The following is a 23,811-nucleotide window of genomic DNA, read 5'->3' as shown; positions in this document are numbered from 1 at the left end:
TTGATCTGGATATCACTAGGATAGAAAGACGCCAGTCTCCACCTACATGTCATTAGAGCCAATTAACTTATAAAATGAAACTTACACATTTTCCATTTTATTTGCCATTTGTTTTATAATTTAAATTTCACAGATTTAGGGGGGAGGGCTGCCCCTGGCCTTAATATAAACTACTGTATACCATTGCTTCTCTACTACAGCACAGCACTATAGTTTAACATTTGATAGGAGTAACTGCTTATCAGGACACTGTCACTGAATCAACAGCTAGTTCAGATCAAACATTAGCACGACCTTGTAAGATCCAGTGATGGAAACATTTCAGAAAATAGAGTGAGCATAACAACTCTTATAATGAGTAGGCTATATAGTTTCAATCGAACTTATTCAAAGAGAGAGACAGAGAGAGAGGGAGAACGGGGAGGGGGAGAAGGCAAAGAAAAAAAGCAGTTGATCAGGACAACGTGCTGCATGGAGTCTTCGGGTTCTTGTTATTTCCATGACTTTTTATTATCTGCCTTCGCATTACAGGAGTCGACTCTAAAGAAAGGGCATAGACAATTTAAATGAGCAACTTGGTAGTGAATGTAAGCAGTTTCCCCCGTGTTTTTCCCTCCTTCTGTTACCTCTTCTTGCACCTTGTGCACAGTCTGCCCCACAATGTCCTCATCGTGGCGTCCCTCAGAGCCGGACTCCCCCACAAGTACACCGCCGGTGTGCACACGGCGTTGAAACGAGCCATGATGGCGAAAAGATTGGTGGCCTCGTTCCCGAATGTCAGCCCTCTGCCTAACACAAATCTGATGACGATATTAACAAAAGACGGGCTCCACAACACCAAGAAGCTTATGACAACAAAAATGATGATTCTCAAGGACTCCTTTTTGTTTTCTTTCTCGGCGCTGGGGGGGTCTCTCTCTACCTGGAATCTGGCAATAACATACAGTTTGATAGTCATGACCACTTTGGTGAGCACGATTAGCTGAAAAAATACTATGCTGAACACATACAGCTGGATGGCTTTGGAAAGTGGCAACACATTCCTGGCGAGCAAGTGAGCAGCGTTGTAAACCCAACAGTAGAGGTTCACACCTATCACAAACGGTCTCGTGATGAAGCGGCTGTATATGAAAGGGTGGCACACAGCAAAATAGCGGTCAAATTGTGCGAACAAAAATGTCAATATATTGACCCCTAGAAGTGACGGTAGCACATTATAAGTTCCATTTCTAGACGGATATCCCTCCTGAACATCAAACAGACCGAGATAATACACTGAAAACCCAACGAGCGTATCACAAATACTGGTGTTCAGCATGAAAATAAACCTGTTTTGAATTCGCAGCGCTCTGGTGAACAAGATGCCCACAACTACTGTTCCGGCTACAAGAACAGTAGTTGTAGCGAATAGAATCTGGAAAATAAAGACGAAATAGTCCTCAGGACTGTCGAAGTTCACCGAGAGAGGCACTCCTCCTGTCATAGACTGTGTGATGTTGGAGAGGAGCATTGTTTATGCGCAAATGGATAAGCGCTACCATTATTTTATATATATATATATATGTAAGACCTGCTGTACCGTGAAGTCACCAGCCTTGATCTCTTGAGATTTGCTTTGATGTGATTGTAATTGACCGTATCGCTCCCTTTAACACCAGCGAATTTAACCTTTGAAGATATTAACTATATTATAGTGTGTTTCATTCTTTCTTCTCACATGCAGCACATTAGGCTTTTATTCGGCTTTTGTTGTGCAGCCAAATAACAAAACGTGCTCACGCTGATGCAGCAACAATGCAAAAACATTAAAAGAAAAAATATTTTCTAGTGATGTGTGACAACGAATGTAAACCTGATAAAGACAACCTAAAAAAAACAAAGAAACAAACAAACCTGCGCAATTAAATAACAATTAATGTGAATGTAATCTGTTAGACCTTCAGTTAATTTGTAATTCAATTACTAATCAAAATGTAGGTGTTTACAAACGGGTTATATTTGAATATATTATTTTATAGGTAAAAAGCTGACAGATAAGATGCATTCTGTTGCTTTGCGTCTTTTGGCCGAGCTTTCTTTTGGCATATCTGCGGAGAACTAGGTCAGATAGGTGATCTAATAATAAGACTCACTAACTTAATTCAGCAGAGTTTTCATTAAATATTAACTTGTAGAGCTCATAAAGTTGTGACATTTCCACAGAGCACCAACGGACTAGATTAAAGTTACAGTACATCAGGGTATCTATGACCTATTACGTTTCAAAAGTAACCTTCCAAACACTACATATCACTGCATTAATATTAGGTTATGTGAATTTACATGAGCTTTTATCACTCGTTTGAGTTGTATGTTATCCAAAAACACCAGCAGAGGGTGCTATTTTAAATTTACAGCGATTTTTTTCATCAGCACAGACCGAGACTTAAATGAAATAGCCAATTAAAAAGACTTAAAGTAGGACAAAATATATCTTATTCTAATTTACCAAAACAGACCAGTGCTCAGTAAAACTGTTTTAACCGTCATTTGTGTTTATGGGACTATTGGTGAAATATTGCTGTGGGCTCAAAATGTTCAAACAAGAGACAGTTGATTATAATGAACTGGTACTCATTCATCTGTTAAAGGCTGCGTCAGGTAGGGTTATTAGACATAATTTCAGCACCAGGAGCTGTCCACAACAGACAGCATGGCCTCAGTAGCTAACAGGCCTGGGCCTGTTACATGCCCGCAATCCACAGTAGGTCAGTCTGGTCCGTAGCATCTCTTTTCTTTTCTTTCTTTCTTTTTCTTTTTTTAACGTTTTGTATTATTTTATTGTCTTTGGAATATAGTTGTGGAAATAAAGTAAATTTATCTTGAGCTTTTTAGCACTACAGATGAAAGAGGAAAGTCCAGCAGAAAAAGTCTAATATATTGATGTTACAGACCTGCTCGGCTTCTTGGTGCAGTGTTGACTAACTTCTCTCCTACACAAATTTCTCTTACACTCTTATAAATTCACATATGCTGAAAATCGGCATTTTACCATGACCTAAAAATTCATTCGGTTATCTGGTCCATTAAAATGTAATATTGATAATAATGAGAATGACAATAATAATATATTGAACTGAAATTTACCACAACAAAATGTCAATTTCTTATGATGCTACAGGAAAATGTTCGTTAAATCAGTGATATGTCATATTCCATTGTATTAGAATACCTTAGGATAATTGAAGTATAAAGACGCAAGAGTGACCTTTGAGGAGTTACTTTTCTTAGTTAATTATTTGAACAATATAAATATAATATAATATAAATTCACAAAAATCCCGACCAGACCTGACGGGCAAACTGCAGTTCAGTGTCAGCAGCAACCTGTCAGAGACAACATATTGTGTGATAAAAACATTTTTTTTTTAAATTAGATTTACAGTTTGAATATTTTCTCCTTTTTACTTTTAATTATTTTCATAAAGTCCTTTGCCACCAAATCCTTGCAGTAGTCCTCGGTTAACACGTGTCACAGTCAGTGAATCTTCATCGGCCTTCCTTCGCCGCTTCCCTTCACAGGACACGAGCCAATTCTGTGAAAGAAGCAGATTATCAACTGCTTATGACAAGTTTTCTATTAAGAGAATGGAATGGCATCTTTACAGCAGTATAGGGACATTTAACCTCTTACCTCCTCTTGCATCTTGGGCACAATCTGCCCCACACTGTCCTAAACAGGGCTTCCCTCAGAGCCTGACTTCCCCACAAGTACACCGCCGGTGTGCACACGGCGTTGAAACGAGCCATGATGGCGAAAAGATTGGTGGCCTCGTTCTTAAATATCAACCCTCTTCCTATCACCAGTCTGAGTACGATATTAATAAAAGAGGGGCTCCACAACACCAAGAAGCTTATGACAACAAAAATGATGATTCTCAATGACTCCTTTTTGTTTTCTTTCTCGGCGCTGGGGGGGTCTCTCTCTACCTGGAATCTGGCAATAACATACAGTTTGATAGTCATGACCACTTTGGTGAGCACAATGACTTGTAAGCTGATAATACTGAAAACATACAACTGTACTGCTCTGGAAAGGGGCAAGAAATTTGAAATGATCGTCTGAGCGTAGACATGAAACCAACAATAGACATTTGCTGAGATAACCACTCGCCGGGTTAGAAAACGCGTGTAGATGAATGGGTGGCACACAGCAAAATAACGGTCAAACTGTGCAAATAAAAATGTCATTATGTTTACACCTAGGAGAGAAGGTAACATATTGTGAGTTCCATTTCTTGAAGGATATCCCTCCTGAACATCAAACAGACCGAGATAATACACTGAAAACCCAACGAGCGTATCACAAATACTGGTGTTCAGCATGAAAATAAATCTGTTTTGGAGGCGAAGCGCTCTGGTAGACAAGATGGCAATGACTACAGGCCCGGCCACGAGAACAGTAGCTGTAGCGAATAGAATCTGGAAAATAAAAATGAGATATTCCACAGGAGTGTCGAAGTTCACCGAGAGAGGCACTTCTCCAGTTAGAGAGTCTGTGATGTTGGACAGGAGCATTGTTTCAATAATGCGGCCTGATTTTTTTTTTCTTTATATAGCTGGTTGATAAGCCACTACCGATGTAAACTGTCCTCTCCCCATGAGGCATGACCTCATATCACTTTACATATCAATGAATAAGCTTCTGTTTGTTCAAATAACTTGATAAACATTTAAGTTTTTGTTTTTTTTCTGTAAGGCGTTTTCAGTTCAAACTTTTTTATTTCAGTTTTCTTACTTTATTTATTTTATTTTATTCATTTTTTGGGGGGTGGAGGGGCAGCACAATAACATATGACAACCTGGAGTTTCTCCAGAAGACAGTGTATCGTATTGATAGATATGAGTCCTCATCTGTGACGTTTTAGAGGACAAGAGGTTGTTCTGCCTACTCTTTGGGTGCGTGTAAAGGTTTTTTTTTTTTTTTTGGACATGTGTTGAAGGATTGTGGCAGTTGTGATTTGGTTTTATAAAATTATGTTGTCCCATTGTGCTATCAGATGTGTGTATGTGTGCAGTGGTACATTTGTATTCATGCATGCATTGGTTTTGGCAAAAATGTAAAATGCACATTTACAGGGGCGTCTTTTTATATAGTATAGTGTTTGTTTTATAATGGGAAATTATTTTAAAGTATGCAACAATAATAATGCTTTTGTTATTATTGTTTTTATTATTATTATTATTAGTGGTAGTAGTAGTAGTATAGCTAGCAGTAATGAGACAGAAAGTAACCCAGTTCATAAGTAATATTTAACACAGCAATAGAGTTAATTCACTCACCAAGTTTGGTTAAAAGGTAAAACGCAGCACTTGGTTCAAACCAACCCAGTCATTGGTTGGGTTATTTTAGTCCCACTTTAGACATGAAGCCCACCCGCACATCGACGAATTTGATAGAAAGGCCGATCAGTGTTCGATGTACATCCAAAACGACCTTGTCTTAGAAGTACATGGGTGTTTATAATAACACATGCCACGAAACCAGCTTTTTTTCTACTTATTTATTTTAATTTCCCTTTTATGTTTATTCAACAACAGACAAGCTGCTGAAGTTAAGTGATCTTTTCTTTTAATCGATGAATTCGTAGCCCATAGAAGTTGAGCTTCCCCTTTTCTACAAAAATCATTCATGGCCCATCTTGTAGGGGCGAAACAACGATACGGAGCTGACCAAGGTGCTGAACTTGCGGCTGTCAGCTGTAGTGGAGCTGTCCGCGGTTATCGACCTTGATCTTCATCGTTCAGGCGACACCGCTGTCCGTGGTCCTGACCCTGCAGCTGGCAGCGGCCGTCATGCTTGATTCCATCAAATTATGAATGAACAACAAGTATATCCGGTTTCATATAGACTACACCTTGTGCTAAACCGAATGTGTGTTCTCTTCGCATGTTGTGCTTTTATGAAATGAGTATATTGGTGTGGCAGTTCAGAGGCCTACTCTGTGTTTCTGCTATTAGAAGCTGTCACGTCCGTCCTGTTGGCTGTCGCGTTTATTATTTGGTCTTGACACAAAAAAGATTAAGTCCGCACATTATGCTGAAATAATAGGCTTCTGTAACCAACCTTGATGAATAAAAACACACAATCCATATTCATTAGTTCAAGCAATAGAGGCAGCTTTTACAAAAACGTTATCCAAATATGAGTGTATATGACAAGTACACAGGTGTGTTTCTTGTGAAAAACATCTGAACGTCCTTTCTTAAATGAAATGTCGGAATTAGTGGCCCCAGCCCCCGACTGTAATGCCCTTCCCCTGTCTTAAACCAGCATTTCACATTTCACCATTGTTTGGAATTCACACACAAAAAAGTCCAACTCAATCTGTCTAGTGCGTTTTGTTTCAGTCTTTGAAAAACATTTGAAACATTTTGAACAACATTTGAAAAATCCCATCAATTCCAAATTGACTGAAACACATGCCATGTCAGCCCCGTGACCTGGCCGTTTATTCCTTCGGGTACCTTTATGATGATGCAGATGCTTCATGCTTCATTATAATTTGTTTCTCACTCCATCAAAGATAAAGCCAATTCTGAAAAGAGAAAGGGAGAGAGAGAGAGAGTTAAAGTAATTGTCTTACATAATATTTCTTATTTACACACACAATAAGACAAAAATCAAATGTTCCTAAACAACAAGAGAGGGACATTTTAAATCACGGTAACTGTTGAGACCGACCTTGGCCTCCGTCTGGGGCAGATCCTCCGCCACACTATTCTCCATATAACCCCCCGCAGCGCCGGGCTGCCCCAGATGTACAGAGCCGGGGTGACCAGTGCATTTAGGCGTGCCATGATGGCGAACAGGTTAGTGGCCTCATTTTTAAACCTCAGACCTTTCCTAGTCAACTGTCTGACAATTATATTGACAAAGGATGGACACCACAGGGCCAAGAAACAAATAACCACAAACACAATGATGCGCAGCGACTCCTTCTTGTTGTCTCTCTCAGCGCTGGGCGCCTCTCTCACCAGGTGATTCCTGGCTATGATGTATAATTTAATTGTCATCAATAATTTAATGAGAACTATAATCTGTAGAGTCATTACACCAAACGCGTTTATTTGCGCCGCCTTTGAGATGGGCACCATATTCTGCACCGTGAGGATGGAGTATGTGTAAATCCAGCAAAAGGCGCAAATTCCAATGACAAAACCCCGCGTTATGTAGCGGTTGTAAAAGAATGGATGGCACACGGCAAAGTAGCGGTCAAACTGAGCAAAGAGGAAGGTTAACACATTGACACCCAGGAATGAGGGTAAAATATAGTATGTCCCATTCCTCGAGGGATAGCCCTCTTGGACGTCGAAGAGGCCGAGGTAGTAGACCGAGAAGCCGGTCAGAGTGTCACTGATGCTCGTGTTCAACATGAATATAAACCGGTTCTGGCCTCGGAGAGACCGGGAGGAAGAGATCCCGATGACCACCGAGCCGGCGACGAGCACGGCGCTTGTTGCGAACAGAATGTGGAAGATGAAGATGATGAAGTCTTCCGGAGTGTTGAAATCCACCGACAGAGGGACGGTGCCGTTAAGGAGCATCCTGACGCTCCGCCACGAGACGAGTGTTCGTTATATTTATACATGAATGGTGCCACTTGTTAGAGTTCAAGCACACCTCTTAATCTCTGGAGAACATGAGGCTCCCGCATAAACAAATGTTTAGTGGATAGGCCTATGGAAAGAATAGATGAAGTCTGATCACAAGAAGTCCCGGGGGTGTTTGGTGAAGTAATAAGACAATCGCAAGTCACCTGTTTGTGCGTCCTGATGTTTCTACAACACGTTTTAGTGACTTATTGCGGCCCTTCACCTGAAGTCTGAGGTCTGCATGGTCCAGGATGACCCATGAATAGACAATATGATACTTCTATCAAGTTCAGTTCCGTCATTGTCCTCATCACTAGCCTTCCTTGATTTCAGGGTAAAAACTCACTTATTTTCTAAATAAACGCTGATATTCTTCAACAGCAAAAAAACGTGGATTATCGCATATAACTAAGTTTCAGCAGCTAATAGGTTTTATAGGAAATTAATGAAGCGCTACGTTTATCATCAGCAGCGGAGTGAGAGGTGGGTGCTGCCATACACAGCGCGCGACTGTCACACTTACATACTGAAATGTGTCTGAAATCAGCTTTTCTCTTGGCTGTTAAACCAGACATCAACCTTTTCCTGGCCTGAACTGAACTGAGGCCTAACTATTAAGAAAGTGTAGCCTGCTCGCTACAAATGCATGTTGAACTGCAACATCGGATGTTTTGAAAACGGTCTATGAATATTCCACTGATGCTTTCTATTACTGTCTACTACTGTCTGTGTTCAGTATCAACATTGCGACCTACCGAATACATACATTTACAACATATCGTCATTGTGCTAATAGAAATGGCAGCCTGATCCAGTCAAGACATTTGTTCTCCTATTTGTTGTGGCCGTTAAGTTCCATAGAAACGTGATTTCAGGAAACGGATGGCAAAACAAAACATCTGTGTAATGAAAAACTTTAGTGAGTCTCTTTCTTGACTTTGCACTTCTGTCTAAATCCTTTCTTTTTTCACGACACAGTTGTAATGGAGGATGATGCAGTTTTCCCAAATGTCTATTTTGTCCCATTGTAAACTATGATCATATAGGCTACAGTAAATGTCCACCAAATTACCCTGCATGGGCATAAAGTGCTCGTTTCAATCCTAAAACCTAACCGACACACATAGCTGGCATTATAACACCATAAACACGTCATAACAGACACATGCACAGAGTTTGGTGAAACTTTCTAAACAAACAAGCGTTGATCACTTGAATACCTCAGTAAAGTCATTGCGTGTTTCAGGCACTAGAGGGCGCGGTGAACCATCGTTTCACTGTAGAATGGCCAAAACAGTCTTTTCTGTTGGCATTATATTCTTGTCACGATTCTTGTCACACATGCCGTCATAGCCTGTAAAGGAGTGTTTTACGTCTCTTTTATGTCGCGAATTCAGTTTATATTCAAAATATACTACAGGTCAAAAGTTTTAGGGCATCTCAATTTTTCCAACTCTTATTTAAACTTATGTATTTCAATGTCTCAGTGTTTCTGAAATAACAAATAAACAATCAGGGATTTTCTTTTAAAGGAGTCATAGAATCTTCTTGTTGAACTTAATTTAATCTTTAAAAGTTTTTGACTCATCCACCAGATGAAAACTCTCATGTTTCTTTTTTTCTTTTGCACTTGTATAGTTTGTTATGCTTTCACCCTTTGTCCCATTCAAACCAGCTCCGTGCGGTTTAAGTCTTTCATCATGTGAAGCCATAGTTCTATTCTTCTAATGTTCAGGTTATTATCTTGCTGTAGGATGAAACCCTGACCAACCAGTCTGTCTCCCTTTGTCTATTTCTCACCATTCTTATAAGAAACACAACACTACTTCCTGCAGTGGAGAGTGTAGTAACAGTGTGTTACAACACTGGCTTTGTATAGAGGGTTTGTAAATCATCAGCAAAAGTTGGGACACCTCTAGGACTTGTTGGCATTATCTTTCAATGCTTCATTTACTTCCATCGTTGCAGTAAAGCTGCAAATCAACCAATTCCTTAATCCCTGAAAAAAGGCCCACTTTCTATAAAGTTTACATGATTTTTCAGTGATTTTGTGATGTTTAAATGCTTTTTGTTCACTTTCAACAAACACACACACACACACTGGACAAAATCATTTTCTTTTCCCAAATAGGACTTGAAGGCCTTTAGAGGCCTGGAGTGTAAAAATATGACATCACTGAAACACTCTTTACCAAAGTCAGTCTGTCAGAATATAGAGACTTTGCACAGTTAACACATGTTGTTGGCAGTTTCTTTGTTCAAACTCTGCTGTTCATGTAGCATCCAAACACTATATGAAACATGAGTGGCCCCCAGCAGCTGTGATTTGTTTATATGTTTGACAAAAACCCTCTTTACTTTCTTTCTTGTGTCTTTAAATTCAAACAAACTGTTGAATTGAAAAAGGTTGATGTCCATTACTAAATGTTCCTGATGTCTTTCATACAGCTGAGGTGCCTTCGTTAAGTCAAAGTACTTTACATTAAAGTAAAACAGTATAATAAGAATAAGGATGATAAGAAATGGTGCAGACAACTTAAAAAGAAGTAAAGTTTAGCCCAGAAAGACTTTTAAAATTGTCAGAGGTAATTTATAATAAGATCTGAGCTGTAATAACAGATTTGGGGGATTAAACCAAAGGCTGGTTTGATGCACATGCTGAAAGGCCTTTCTTGATGGTGATGTCCTGAGGCCCTGAGGCCCTTCCTGACTCTGGGTGAAGTTTTGCAGAACCTGTTTAGTTTTAGTTTTTTAATATGTTCTTTCAACTCAGAACTTTGTATAAGAACTATAAGTCAGAACTATAAGATGTGAATATAATGTAAACAGAAAAAAGATTAAAGATGAGTTTGGTCAGATTGAACTATAATTTTTAGGTCTATTACCTCAGTTACTTTAATAAGATGTCTGAAAGTTTTATCAGGAGCTTGTTGACTTGTTGTCAGGGGAATTAAAGTCACCCAGGTCTTCTTGTAAGCTTGACTGTGCTTCCTACATAAATGAGAGCAGAAGTAAACCCCCTCAGCTGAGCAGTCTCCACGCTGCACCGCTGCCAGTCTTTGCTGTGCAATGAAGACCTGAGCGCCTCTGTTGCACAACACGTCTTCTCTGCACCGATGAGTAACAGCAGCCATGGCTGGTCTCTTGTGCTGCCCCCCACAAGCTTCGGCAATGTGTTGATGTTTCTCTTCAGTATTTTCCTGGCTGCAACCATCATTTTGCTCAACATGTCTGTGTCTCTCTCCATATTGCTGAACGGGGCGCTGCGCAGCGAGAACCGCTTCATGTACATGCTGAGCACCTGCCTCAGTGACATCTGCACCGGCGTGTCTTATTATTACGTTGGTGTTCTCGATGTGAGGGATTTCTTCGACTCCCCTACGAGAACCTTTTACATCGCACCCACATTTTTAGGTCTGTCGTACATGGCCATCCTGGCCGCGCAGGCCGACAGGTACCACGCGGTGGTGTCACCTTTTAAATACTCCCACCGCATGACCCGAAACAGAACCCTGGCGGTCATCTTTGCCTACTGGGTCTATGCGTTCTTCATCGTGGCTGTGAACAACCTGGTCACAGTCGGTGTAGCCAAACAGATCACGAGCATTGGCACGTTTGTGGGGAACATATTCACATTGATTATAATGATAGGGCTGAATATTAGACTGTTCATCATAGCCAGGTTCCAGCTGGAGAGGGAGCCGCCCTCTGAGGAGAGAGAGAGCAAGCGCTCATCGGTCTATCTCATATTAGTGGTGGCTGCGTTTTTCTTAGGGACCTGGCTTCCTATATTCTTTCACGTTATAGCCTGTAACTTCTTTGGTTTAACGTGTTACACCTTTAAGAATGAAGGCACTGACCCTCTTCGCATTTTGCCCCGAGTTAACGCCGCCCTGACCCCCATTCTGTACATCAGAGGGTGCAGTGCGCTCAGAGCGACGCTGTTCACCAAAGTGTGGAGACCCTGCTGTAGGAGGAGGTAAGAAGGTGACAGTGTGACAGGTTTACACCTTGGTAACTCGTCAGTGCTCTACTGAGATGCCTTTCGTGATAGTTACATCTGGTTTTCATAGGATTTATGCAAAGATTTGATCACACTCAAGCCAAGAGTGACTTTATACATGGTGCAGAAAACTGTTGTTTAATTGTTGTTTTTATGATCCCTTATTATAATTCATGTGTGACAATAATCTGAATGCCCTCTCACATATCTGCCAGTTTCACCATTTGTTGGCATGCTGCAGAAGTAGGCTCCAGTTAAACAAATGCTTTATAGATTTTTAGGCTTTGTACACTTTATGCTTTTATATGCTTTTAAATTGTCTTTTTTGTTGGATCTTGCTTGACATTCTTTATCTTGTCGTATTTCTGTCTTCAATGACAGATACCCTAAGTGTTGTGTTGATTTGTCAATTAGGAACGGAATCTTGAAATTGATGACAATGCCTTTTTTTTTCACCCTTCTCTTTCATTCTCTTCATGAAGCGTGTATCCTGGACGACTTCGCCCCGTTAATTATCCAGTCCGCGCGGCTTAATTTAAAAGTTGGATCATTTCCAAGTGGATTGCTGGCAAAGTTAATGTTTTGAAATACATGCCAAAGCAACCAAAGTGATCAGAGACCGGTGGGGAAGCACGCCAGCGGTGAAACTCTGAGAACATTGTTCAGGCTTGGGGCTTCCTGGGAGATGCTGGAAATTTTGTTGTTACTTTTTACACCACATATTTCAATTAATAAAAATTCATGGTATTCAGTCACTGAAAGCTTTTTGTCTTTTCTGTTAGCCATGTTGGTTTTCTTTAGTCAGCATCGATTCCCTTAAAGAAGCTTCCTTATTGGAAAAAACAGTGAAGTATGCACAGGGACAAGTGTGGCGACTTGCTCTGATAACACTCCTCCTTCACCACAGAAACGCTTTCCCTGACACGTTCATTAAACAGATTGCTGCTGCGGTAAATGCTGTGTCAATGAATCTAGCAAACGTGGGAAATACCCGTGCGGATTAATCTGCTGTAGGCTATTCACCCAATTCTTATAAACATTTCCACTGGAAACAGGCTGATTCACGTCACATCATTTGTAAAGTTTATCACGTTCGCCTCATTGCAGCTGTGGTTATTCGTGAAGTCAGCCAGGGCGAGTCAATAAAACAGAAACACATGCAGTGCGCCTAACCATCGTGATTATGCAACTCGAATGTGCCGCGGTTCCCCGCAGAGGATGCAGTTTCCGCGGAAACCACAGAGTGTCAGAAGAACACTTTGGCACAGCGCCATAACTTGGTCATCCACGGGATGTGAACCGTGAGCATGAATCAAGGGGGACTGGACTGATACAATATAAGGGTCAGTCTGCGTTTCCACGGGGCCTTGTAGATTCATTAACAGCTTCAGTCAGGAGCCATCATCAAAGTAATCTCGCTGATACAGATCCAATAAATGGTAAACTGGTCAAACCCATCAGTGAAGTTGCGTCCTGTTTGCTATTGGCTGACGGCTGGTCTCGGTTCCCTGTACTGAGAGGAGGAGCCAACAGATCGCCACACTTCCGCACATCTGGTGCCCAATATTTGAACCTCAGCCATCTCTCTCTCTCTCTCTCTCTCTCTCTCTCTCTGCTGATGCCTCTAAATCATCTGGCAAGCCCGGAAGATTAGTCACCAACCGACCTGTACATAGTCCTACACTCCAAGACCCCAAAAATATCAGTAAAAAACATACTGACAAAAGTATATATAGTCTGGCTATTGTGTGTATGAGCCTTGTCAAAACCAAACAGTAAAACACATCAAAAGTGGCTCATTGTCATTCTTTGAGAGTCTTTGAGATAGGCTAAGTCTCAAATTTCTGTCATCATAAATAAATAAATAAATAAATAAAAGTGATTTTAAAATATGGGCCCACACAGTCGAACCTGGTTTGTTTCCAATAGGCGTATTAAATACATGACATGTTGACTTTACATCGTCCAGTAGTGAAGACAGATTTTACATTTAAACAGAGTCAAGTCATACCCGATCATTTCATTCGCCCTGATTAAAAACATGCTGTAGCAAAACATAAACGCTACCACTTTATTTCAATACCAGCCCAACACTTGTTTATTTATTACAGGCGAAACTGCGAGTTTCTGTCACACCCTCTCATACAACATATGTATTGTTTAATTATTCTTTTTTTTTTTTTTTTAATTGGAGGAACAGGCCTAAACATTACACAAAATCACTCATCAGTCAGACATTTGTGCAGCGCAGACCTGCATTCAGCAGTATAGTATCTAGGACCATGCATGGCTGAGTCGTGCTGCTGGGAGAATAATGTCTAAACCACAGTTTAAAACACAGCATTAACTCCCCCCCCCCCTCTTCCACCCTCTGTCTTTCTTCCTCCCTCTGCCATCTTGCAGGTAAAGTTGCCAGGGGTCCTGGGCTGAGAAAGTGGCCAAACCCTCCCACAGTGGGATGTTTTCTCTGCTGCACTCTGGGCTGGTTTCTATTCAAATGTGGGTCAGGGGTGAGGAAGCCTAACGTCATAAGCTTGCAACATGGCGTCCCGAAGGCTGTGAGATGAGCAAGAGGATGGTAGGCTAAAGAACGCTTGAGAACGATCCTACCGATGTAATAAGGTATTTAACAGAAATTATTTCTCTTTGAGTTGGATTGTGAATGCACCACGGAGCTGCTTTTATGTCCGTTTCGATCGGATCGGTTTTCTCCCAGCTGCTGCAAGGATCGCAAGGCTTTTCGCCGTTACGGTGGTGTTTTTTCCACGGCGTGCCAACAAAAAGGGGCTCCGCTGGTGCCTATTCTGGCTCTACCAATCTGCTTGGCAAGCCGAGGGGATCTCACCTTATTTTTGCTCGAGGTTATCGCTGCTCCGTGTTCGAAACCGTCAAATAAATGTGCTTGCAAATGTTGTGGCGTTTATTTCGGCGTCGTGGGCTAATAGGAGATACCTCACGGGACGAGTGTGTACCAAATAATTACCAGGCTGGCAGAGCACAGTAGGCGACAGAAAGGACCCACTAACGTCTCGTCGCAGCGCTTCAAAGAAACGCTGAAATGTTTCCACACTTTACCTCGTTTTCTCCCTTTTATAATCCCGTGAGTTCAATGAATTGTTTGCAAACATGTAGGGTAATGAGGCGATGGTTGCATTTAAATTGATCCCTGTCATGTAGCCTTATGATGACGCTGACTCCCCCCCACCCCCTCAAATAGCAGTAAATTGCACTTATGTGTTTAAATGAATCCGGACTGATCCTGTGGATTTTACGCATGGTATGTTGCGCAATCTATCTGATAATCATAGAGATGTTACAGCCGATACCCATAGTGTAATCTGCATTGTTTATATGTAGGTTAAGCCACATTGGTCTTAGGGAGGGCTACTTAAAAAAAATAATTTAACAGGATTGATTTGTTAATATACCAAGGCAGTGTATACCAATGTATGCAGATATACCCCGTGGTTTAAAACGTTGTCTTGTAAACGTGAATCCTGTGGATGCAGGGGATTGTGTATGTCTTTATAGCCTATAGGTGGGCTACTGCTGTACATCGACCATCTTTGTGATCAGCTACAGTGTGGGTGTAACGTTACTCCGTGACACAAACCTAGCTGTGCTTTTATAGAAACAGTGTTGCATGATGTTAATTTTCCACATGTAAGTTATCGTTATGATAAAGTCAAAAAACACTCACATTTGAATGTTGAATATTTGATTATCAAACTCAGGCCAACCTCCCCAATCACTTGGTAGCTGTTAAAACAATGTATGTGCTCAGGTGTGAAGGCAGCTTGGCTTCTCAGGTGATTAGAGTTGTTAAAGTACCAAGGGGCATGGAGATAATAAGGTGCAGGAATGTCAGTAATGTGGCGTCCTCTGACTGGCTGCTGTTTTTGTATAACCAAAATTTTAGTTGTTAAAACATTTCCAGTTCCAGTGCAGGTCTGTTTTACATTACTTCATGTCAACTGGGAGACATGACACAAGATGGAATTCTGTTGTATTGGGGTTCATGGAAATGGGGTACCTGTTATGCATTGCTAACAATGTGTGGGACAGTATAGAAATGGTAATTATTCCAGTTTTTGTATGAACTGTGTCACACTGGATGCTTGAGTAAAACGTGTTGTGCCAGCAGAAGCCAGAGATCCTCACTCGTTCAGCACCAGTTAGGTTTGTCTATAAAATGTGGGTTTGAAGTTGGTTAGCCACAACGTTTTTCCTGTTTTTGTTCCCGTCATGTGTGACAAAATGGTTTTGCATAGCCTTGTTTGTTGCCTAATCACACAAAGTTAACAGTTTTTTTCATTCTTCAGACTGATTACATCCAGGGCAGTTGTTTGCATCAACTCATTTTAAAGTAGACTGTTTGTCAGGAGTTTTGACAAATGCAAAGTTTCTCTGTTGTTTTTCAAAGCTGAGACATTTCTAGAGTCTTGTCTTTGGGTTTTGTCACATATTTAGCGCAACATGAAGTTAAAGCCATCTATTTTCACAACCTCTTATCCTTTTCAGGGCTGAATGGTGCTGTAGCCTATAATATGAAGATTATAAGATTATATTTGGGCAGGTTACACCCACCCAGAAGTGTAGTCAAAGTGTGCAGTTGCGCTCTGCCAGCCTAAAATCTGGCCAAACAATTAGCTCAACTCTTCAACTGCGTTGGTGACGGGGAATATCTAAACACATTTTACACTTCATGTACATAATCTAATTTGATGAGGCTTGTAAAGCTGGAACAAAGCTCCTGGCTGAACTGCCTTAAGTGTGGTGACAATGCTGCATCTGTAATAGTTAATAAGCTCTGAAGACTGGCAGTACTCAGTGTGTAGTTCATGTGATCCCATTATTTTGAAGACAGTGTCCCATACAAACTTATACAGGTATGCAGAAATGATGAACTGAGCACACTGTTTTATTTCAATTGACCACTCCTTTAGACTAAGAGGCAGATGTATAGTAAGCTGGTATCTCTACCAAAACGCCTAACAGAAATGAGAGGGAAACATTAACCAAAAAGTGTAATAAAGTGATTTTGTTGCCAAGCCTAACCATCTGCATGTTGTATATGTTGTGAAATATACATTATACCTAGTAATAAGTGTCAAACAAGTTAATTTAGGCAAGTCAACTGATCAGTGTGACTGGTTTCATTGATTACTATGGATTACAAAGTGAGGCCTGGAGGGTAATTTGAGGCGTGTGTGTGTGTGTGTGTGTGCGTGTGTGTGTGTGTGTGTGTGTGTGTGTGCGCATCATGATCCTCATGATCGGCCGGTTGGTCTTGCCTCACCCTTCTTGTCCCTTCCCAGTATACACACAGTATCCTGTGTACATTGTGATCATGGCTTACAGTGGCGTGTGTGGGCAGCGCATTGCAGTAAGAAGGTTACTTAGGCTATATGTTCTGCTGACATGTTGGACGAGGACTTATAGATTGTGATGGGCTGTCGTATCTATACCGATCTGTCTGTTCTGCTCTGTGCTGCCTGTTCGAGGGCAGTTTTGTTCGTTCAGTGGCTAAAACACCTCAGGGCAGGGTTGTTGTTGTCTTTGAGAAGAAGAAACAGTCTGTGGAATGTAGTGCTGATAGCCAGAAGGTTATGCAGTGTGTAAAGGCTGGAGGAGGAGTAGGAGGAGGAAGAGGAGGGGGTGGCAGCTCTCTAAAACATTGGACCATACAGGATCTCTCCTTACCCAACATGCCCTCTGTCCTTAACCTAAGCATTAGGCACCAGGTCATGTGGGTCTGCTGCTTTTTATGTGGGGTTTTTATCTCATCAACAAAGTTCATTCTCTTAAGACAGAGGCCAGTTTATCACATCAAATGTTCGCTTGTTAGTGAGGCGGTTGATTACTTCACTTTCGGTGAGGATAGACAGTTGGATTCAGTGCGTGTGGGTGTCGGTTGCAAACCAGTATTGCTGGCAGCCTCAGTGAAAGTCTGTGTTCATTTCAGTCTTTATTTAATTTCTCCAGGGGGCATTTTGGATGCAGCAACTGAGCCACAAAATACAATGCAGCATAGACGACACAGAGATGCACACAGAAACCCATGGCAGCGAGAAAGAAAGAGAGAATAGCATAGTAACTCTTTGTTATTTTTGAGAAGGGTCCAAACATGCTTTTCTTTTTGCAACATGCAACTTTTTGTTGTTTGTTTTATGTGCTATTATTTAAAAAAATAAATCATGTCTGTAACCTTTTGCTAAAGTGGAATATATTCAATAAGGAATTTGAAATGATTGAAGAGATATGAGGAGTTTAAACATTTAATTTTTAGACTCATTCAAATTCTGTCAAACCAGGAAATACATAAGATAAGCCGTGTATACTGTGCATTGAATTCCACCTGGTCCCATTGTGTTGCTGCTTCCTGGTTCTTGGCAGATGCAGTTGCAAAGGAAAGTATTATTCAGACCCACAATTTGAAACCTTTATTGCGTTAAAGATGTAATTGAAATTGATTAAATCAGTCTTTATCATAATGACAAAGTGAAAATGTATTTTTAGATTGTTCAATAACAATCAAAAAGTCTGTGTAGCCACTGTAAATATAAGGAAAAATACAGGACTAGACATATGGCTTCCAGCACTGTTTTTGTAGCTTCTTACAAATGACTGGCTGATCTCTTCCTGTATGTTCATAGCAAAAATATTCCCATCAATCAGCTGCCCTTAAATCTGGTATTCTGTCCTGTCCATCTTTGTAATGTGATGTTTTAATGGTTTATCGTACCTTTTTAATCATGACATGAAATGCCCCATGCTGATTAAATCATTTTGACTTGAATTAAATGAGGCCCAGTTTAAGCAACTGTATCCAACACAGTCACAACAATAAATATGAATGGGGGGGGGGGGTTTGGGAGAGTTTTGGGTGTGTGTGCTATTTTTGCATGTGGGACAGAGTATACTTGTATACCTGTTACTCCCTCTAGACTTGGTTGTGGCTTTAGTGTCTAGTATTACCTGTGGCTGACATGCACACCACAGAACACATTCATTCATGACCTGTTGTTAAGTTGTGATGTAGGGGGAAAAAAAAAAAAGGTTAAGTCTCACACTACTACTTTTCTCACTTGAGAAAAAATCTTCAGAAAAAATCTTTTTCCTTCATTTCACTGGTGTTAATGCCCGGGTGCAAGAAAAACCTGAAATGAAAAAAGGTGTTATTTAGACAGGAATGTTTTTTTCACACAGAATTACAGCCATGGGTTTGATTACAGGTTGAGTTGTGCACGTGTAAGAGATTTCACGTGCTTGTGCGTATGTGTGAGAGAGAGTCTTGCCTTTTCTTCCCTTGCTTCATAGCACTGGCACATGTGGGGTACACAGCAACCATTGACCCCCTCCTGTGATGAAATGGATGGGGCTCTTTTCATTCCATTGCACCCTGGGCAGGACTTGTTTGTCTGCAACATGGCTGAACTGCCTGACAGAAAATTAGTCTTAATTGGAAGGGTTCTACCCAGACTGCTGCGGGGATACTGTAATTCATGTACTTCCCCCTTCAGCCGTGCAGCACGAGGGTCATGCACCTGTTCACTAGCATTTATATCCAACAATGCTGCAGAAATCCATGTCTCTAAGACAGGAAAGATCAGCCTTTACCTCTTGTCCAAATGTTTTTGAGCTTTTGTACAGCAGGACGTCTCTCCTGCAGCTTTTCTGACGAGATTATAACTAGAATTGGATCAGCCTCCAGAATTCCAGCAGATGCTCTGCATCAGAACTATTCAGCCATTTGCCACAGAGACACGAGTGTAGGCAGGTTTTTATTCCAAGCCAAGACCGCAGCAGGTGATTTCACTTATTATTTCACCCTCTGCAGTCTCTGGTTGGAACAAAAAAAAACCCTCCATATTCTGCTCTACATGACACCTGGTTGAATAGTCTTGCTCTCTATATATCACTGGAGAAAATTCAATACAAGACTGAATGGCATACTTTAAATTCAATGCAAATAAATAAGACTATATTGAGTTTTGGATTAAACTATGATTATGTTAAATTACTTATTTCTCTTTAAGAGATATTGGCTCATGCTTGGTGCAATCACAAGCGCATAACTTACCCAGGTTTTGTTAACTTTTTGCAGTAGTCTGATTTCTTAAACATGAAAACAGAAAAAACAGGTTTCTTGTAAATGAGGTAAGGGATTAAGACAAACCTGGTTAAAACTGCTAGATTTCAGCTGGAGAAACCTGATTTCTTTGCCATGTGTACGCTTAACAGGCTTTCTGAAAAGGCTTTTACTTGTGTGCATGTGCATGACAAAGACTTCAGATGGGGAAAGTATCGCTTTGGCAGCAGTGTGGCAGGATGAAAGGAAACATCATTACTCGTATAAGTGCATCCTTGTAACCAATCCGAACTCTGATTAAAAAAAGAGATAAGTAAGCTGCTTTCCACAGCCGAACAGCAGACTATTTGTAAAACATGCACGCAGTAAGAAAATATTGTCTGCTCTCCCACCGCGCAGCCTGCTGAAGCCAAATGCTCTGGGGGGAAAATATTCTCCACCATTAATACACCGACCACCTGCATTTACCTGCTTGTTTTACAGCATTCTCAAATTTGCTGCCTTTGCCTGATTTCTTAAAACCAAAATCATGTCGAAGTCATTAGAGAGATGTGTATGCCGTTTCCTCCGACGCAGCAGATATTACACAGGTGAAAAGGAACACACAGAGTGGGTAGCTGAAAAGCACAGCTGTTCTCTCTAATCTCCTCATTGTACTGCGAGCCGTCCTTTTGCTCACGAGAGAACTGAAACTCAGATAATTGCAGTACCCATGAGTCCTGCTTGGATCAACCTTACCCATGCAGCAGCGTCAGCCATGTTGAAATGGCTCAGAGGTGGTTGCTCAGTGTTTGTATTTCAAACTGGCTTTGTACCATCCCCCTAACCCCTCCCCCACTCCCTCTGCCCACCAGTATACTCTCTGGGTGTGTGTGTGTGTGTGTGTATATGCTGTGTGCATGTGTTTAAGAGCACTGTCTGCGAGTGTGCACACACATCGAGGCCTTTTGCTCGGGTACATGATTAGCTCCTTTTCTCTGTGTGCTTACAAAAGTCTTTACCTGCACATCTAACTCTAGCTCCCCGTCCGTTCCTGCTCAGTGCGACCATCCTCACAGGTTTACAGTCATTACTGTATATTGTTTAAAGGAAATGGTGTAAAAGATCACCCTGCAATAAAGCTTCGGTTGAATATGTTTCTAAAATCCTTCTCAGTCTTGTTTTCTATTGGTTGTTAGCAGATGACCTTTCACAGTAGTAGGGTGTGTTTTGTTATTGCGCCACAGGACTTTGCCTCACCTCTGCCCTCTCTCCTGGCTCTCTACCCTCTGTTCAGGAGATTAGTGCCACAGCCCACTGCTCTCTCAGTCACCTTCGCCGCATGAACGCTGACTCTGAAAGGTTTACTAGCTCGCTGTTTAATCCATAAACTCCTTGGGAAAAAAAGATGCAATGACTGGCAGCAGTAAATGAAGTAAAGCCAGATCATCCAGATCTCTGGTGTAACCAGTTTAATGTAGAGAGAGACCAACATTAATTCACTGCTGGGGGCACTTCGATACTGACTAGTTTTCAGTCCCGGATCAACACATGGATACGTTTCCTGATCATGTCTGTCAAGTCCCTGTAAACATCCCTGTCTGCTCATGTCCTCACCAGCAGCCTCCTGAAACAAGTCCAGGTTCAGGCCAAACAGTAGGTTGCTGTGTTTTTAAAATGCAGTTGGCCTCTATCATTAAACCACAGTCCGTTTTTGAAAAGGTTAACACTGCAGGCAAGGTAAGTTGATCCTGTGGCTGTGCTTGAAGGGCAACATCTACCCTGGTCTGCAGTCCAAGCCCATGGCTGGCTTTGGTTGGTATGTGGTGCCATATTTGGTCTGAGCAAGTCTTGTTTCTCACAGCCCTCCTGACCAGCTATCTCGCCATCTCTCAATCTCCTTGTCAGCCTTTGCCGAGGGCTTAAAAATACTGGAATCCAATCCTGCTGGAAATGCTGCTCGCCAACTACATAACATACATATGAACTAGTCATCCTGCATACTGGAAACATCATTCTAGCTGTTCTAGCAGTATCGTCTTTCTAATGGTTCATCCATTCCTGCCTTTTCACCATAACAGTAAGGCTGTGATGCTGGAAAAGAATAACAGCCTCATTATGATATTGGAAATGTTTCTACAAACTGCAAAGAGCACCCTACACTCACAGATGGAGCTGCCATGATGGTGCAGACCTATCTGTCCCCTGTGGTATTAAGCCTGTTTTCCTGGGCAGCACCATTGGAAGGGGAGCTGGGCCTACACGTGTCCCACCCTAGCTGCATATAGATCAGCCGTAATCCATTAGCAGCTCCCTGGAATCCAGCCGGCACGGCACAGCACCGGAGGGGCCAGGGGGAGAGGGTAGCTGTGTGGGTGATGGGGGGAGGAGAGAGAGAGAGAACGCAGAAAAGGAGGGGGGTGGGGGATGGCTCTTTTTTTTTTTTTTTTTTTTTTTTTTTTTTTTTCTCCTTCCCCTCCTGAGCTGGCTTCTCTACTCAGAGCCCAGCCCCCTTTTATGTCGGCCTGCTGGAAAAGCCTCTTGAATCCCCCCATAAAGCCTGCAGAGGTGTGTGTGTACGTTAAGAGAGAGACTTGACTGATATATGGCTTCCTGGCTGGCATCATAGCAGAGGCCCTTCTTTCTCCAGCAGCCCTCTTCTCCCTTACTGCCTGCCTGCAGGGTTGAGTGCCATATGCCCCGTTTAGCACACTCTGGGTCTGGGTTATGTATTTCCGAATAGCACATTATGATTCACGTTCGGGATGGCAAACTGTTCCTGGGATGTGTCTGCATGCCCGCTGAGAGGCTGGTGAGGAGAGAAAAAGAGGGAGGGAGGGACAGAGAGAGAGAGAGAGGAGCAGAGGAAAGACGGGGGAGGGGAAGAAGACCATGAGTAGAAGTGTCAAAGCAGAGGAGGCAAGCCCAGGCCTGGACCTGAGAGTAATGATCACTCCAGCTGATTGTATCAGCTAGCCTGACTGTTTCAGCAGAGCTGGTCTGATACATCAGCCAACCATCTCCAACTTACAAATTCCGCCTTGTTGTTCTGTCCCAATGTTCACTCTTGCCTGTAATAGACAAATTTTCCAACCATGTGCTGTTCTTACCGCCCAAATCTAACAAATTCCCTTCCTGTATTGTCACCGTCTTCACTGGGTGTTTGCAGTTTCTCATTAGAGTCTGTAGTGATTGAGGAGCTTAACCGTAGGGCCTCGGCCAGTATTTTCCAAGCTTTGTTTTAAGCATGTCATTATTGTTCTGGAAGTTTCAGATTGCATGGTGGAGCATACAGATCCAACGAAAGCTTGCTTAAATCTAATTTTATACAAGCTGAATTGAATGTTCATAGGAACTGATGAAACTAAATACATGGCGATGCTGAACTACATTCTTTATCTTTATGCAGTTAATCTTGGTATTCAAAAGGAAAACGGATGGTACAAGCAACCCTCGGTTTTGTGATTTTTAGAATGAACTTTGACCAGATTTCAGCTTTCAGATCAACCTTTATTACTGAGATGTTTTTGATAAACATCGCTCAGCTTTGTATCTTTGCCTTCAGGCCGGTTCTTTCACTCCAGTTCAGTTGAGGAACCACTCCCTTCTTCCCCGCTGCATATTATGAAATATGATTTTTGTTTTTCAGTAAATCTAGTAAGTTGGCACTGGGATGAAATGGCACATTTTCATATGTATTTATGTCCTGAGATAAGCATTTCTCTGTATTACTGTGTAATCTCCTGTAATACGGTATACCCCGCTCTGATCAGGGGCATTAAGATTTGTGTCCATTTTCCCGGCATTCCCAGGCCTTTCAGAATATTTTCAACATGAGTCAGGGACAAACTGTGCTGCCTCGACTAAACCACATTACTGTTGCTAACATACTTGAGATGTGGGTTGGCTTTTTGCGTTGATTGCATTAAACTTCTTGAACAAACTTTGTGTTCACAGTGTCACACTAGAAGTGGAGCACTGTGGTATGCAACAGCTCATCAGCATGTAGTTTAACAGTAAATGAGATTCATCTGCCCTAATTCCATAAATGAGGGCCTCTCTGGCGGATCAGGTGGTAGTGTCCTTGTCTTTGAGCCACACC

At 41.7% G+C, this 23,811-nt stretch overlaps 5 protein-coding genes across 5 annotated transcripts in view; 2 read left to right on the top strand and 3 right to left on the bottom strand.

Moving 5' to 3' along the window:
- Nucleotides 1–491: 491 nt before the first annotated feature.
- LOC111654922 (uncharacterized) lies at nt 492–1,510 on the bottom strand. Its single transcript, XM_023406100.2, has 2 exons — nt 627–1,510; nt 492–540 (listed from the first exon to the last, which is right to left on the bottom strand). The coding sequence occupies exons 1-2, from the start codon at nt 1,508–1,510 to the stop codon at nt 492–494; spliced, it is 933 nt and encodes a 310-aa protein (XP_023261868.2).
- A 2,007-nt stretch (nt 1,511–3,517) lies between these two features.
- On the bottom strand, nt 3,518–4,557 carry LOC111654921 (uncharacterized). The gene is made up of 2 exons (XM_023406099.2): nt 3,674–4,557; nt 3,518–3,575 (listed from the first exon to the last, which is right to left on the bottom strand). The coding sequence occupies exons 1-2, from the start codon at nt 4,555–4,557 to the stop codon at nt 3,518–3,520; spliced, it is 942 nt and encodes a 313-aa protein (XP_023261867.2).
- Nucleotides 4,558–6,538: 1,981 nt separating this feature from the next.
- Nucleotides 6,539–7,587, bottom strand: LOC111654920 (uncharacterized). Its single transcript, XM_023406098.2, has 2 exons — nt 6,725–7,587; nt 6,539–6,578 (listed from the first exon to the last, which is right to left on the bottom strand). The coding sequence occupies exons 1-2, from the start codon at nt 7,585–7,587 to the stop codon at nt 6,539–6,541; spliced, it is 903 nt and encodes a 300-aa protein (XP_023261866.2).
- Nucleotides 7,588–10,723: 3,136 nt separating this feature from the next.
- LOC147819131 (uncharacterized) lies at nt 10,724–12,393 on the top strand. The gene is made up of 2 exons (XM_087173932.1): nt 10,724–11,614; nt 12,121–12,393. Exons 1-2 carry the CDS (start codon nt 10,752–10,754, stop codon nt 12,170–12,172), a joined length of 915 nt encoding a protein of 304 aa, XP_087030058.1. The 5' UTR covers nt 10,724–10,751; the 3' UTR covers nt 12,173–12,393.
- A 1,784-nt stretch (nt 12,394–14,177) lies between these two features.
- Nucleotides 14,178–23,811, top strand: part of hic2 (hypermethylated in cancer 2) — a 13,279-nt gene continuing 3,645 nt past the window's right edge. The window contains exon 1 of the mRNA XM_023406120.2: nt 14,178–14,260. The gene's annotated coding sequence lies outside the window, so the exon portion shown is untranslated. The remainder of the gene's footprint in view (nt 14,261–23,811) is intronic.

Source organism: Seriola lalandi, unplaced genomic scaffold, assembly GCF_002814215.2.
Source record: "Seriola lalandi dorsalis isolate HSWRI2012SDOR001 ecotype SW California unplaced genomic scaffold, Sedor1 jcf7180002054294, whole genome shotgun sequence".
Taxonomy (NCBI): Eukaryota; Metazoa; Chordata; class Actinopteri; order Carangiformes; family Carangidae; genus Seriola; species Seriola lalandi.
Note: the sequence above shows the minus strand (reverse complement) of the source record. Positions and strands in the feature narration are given on the sequence as shown.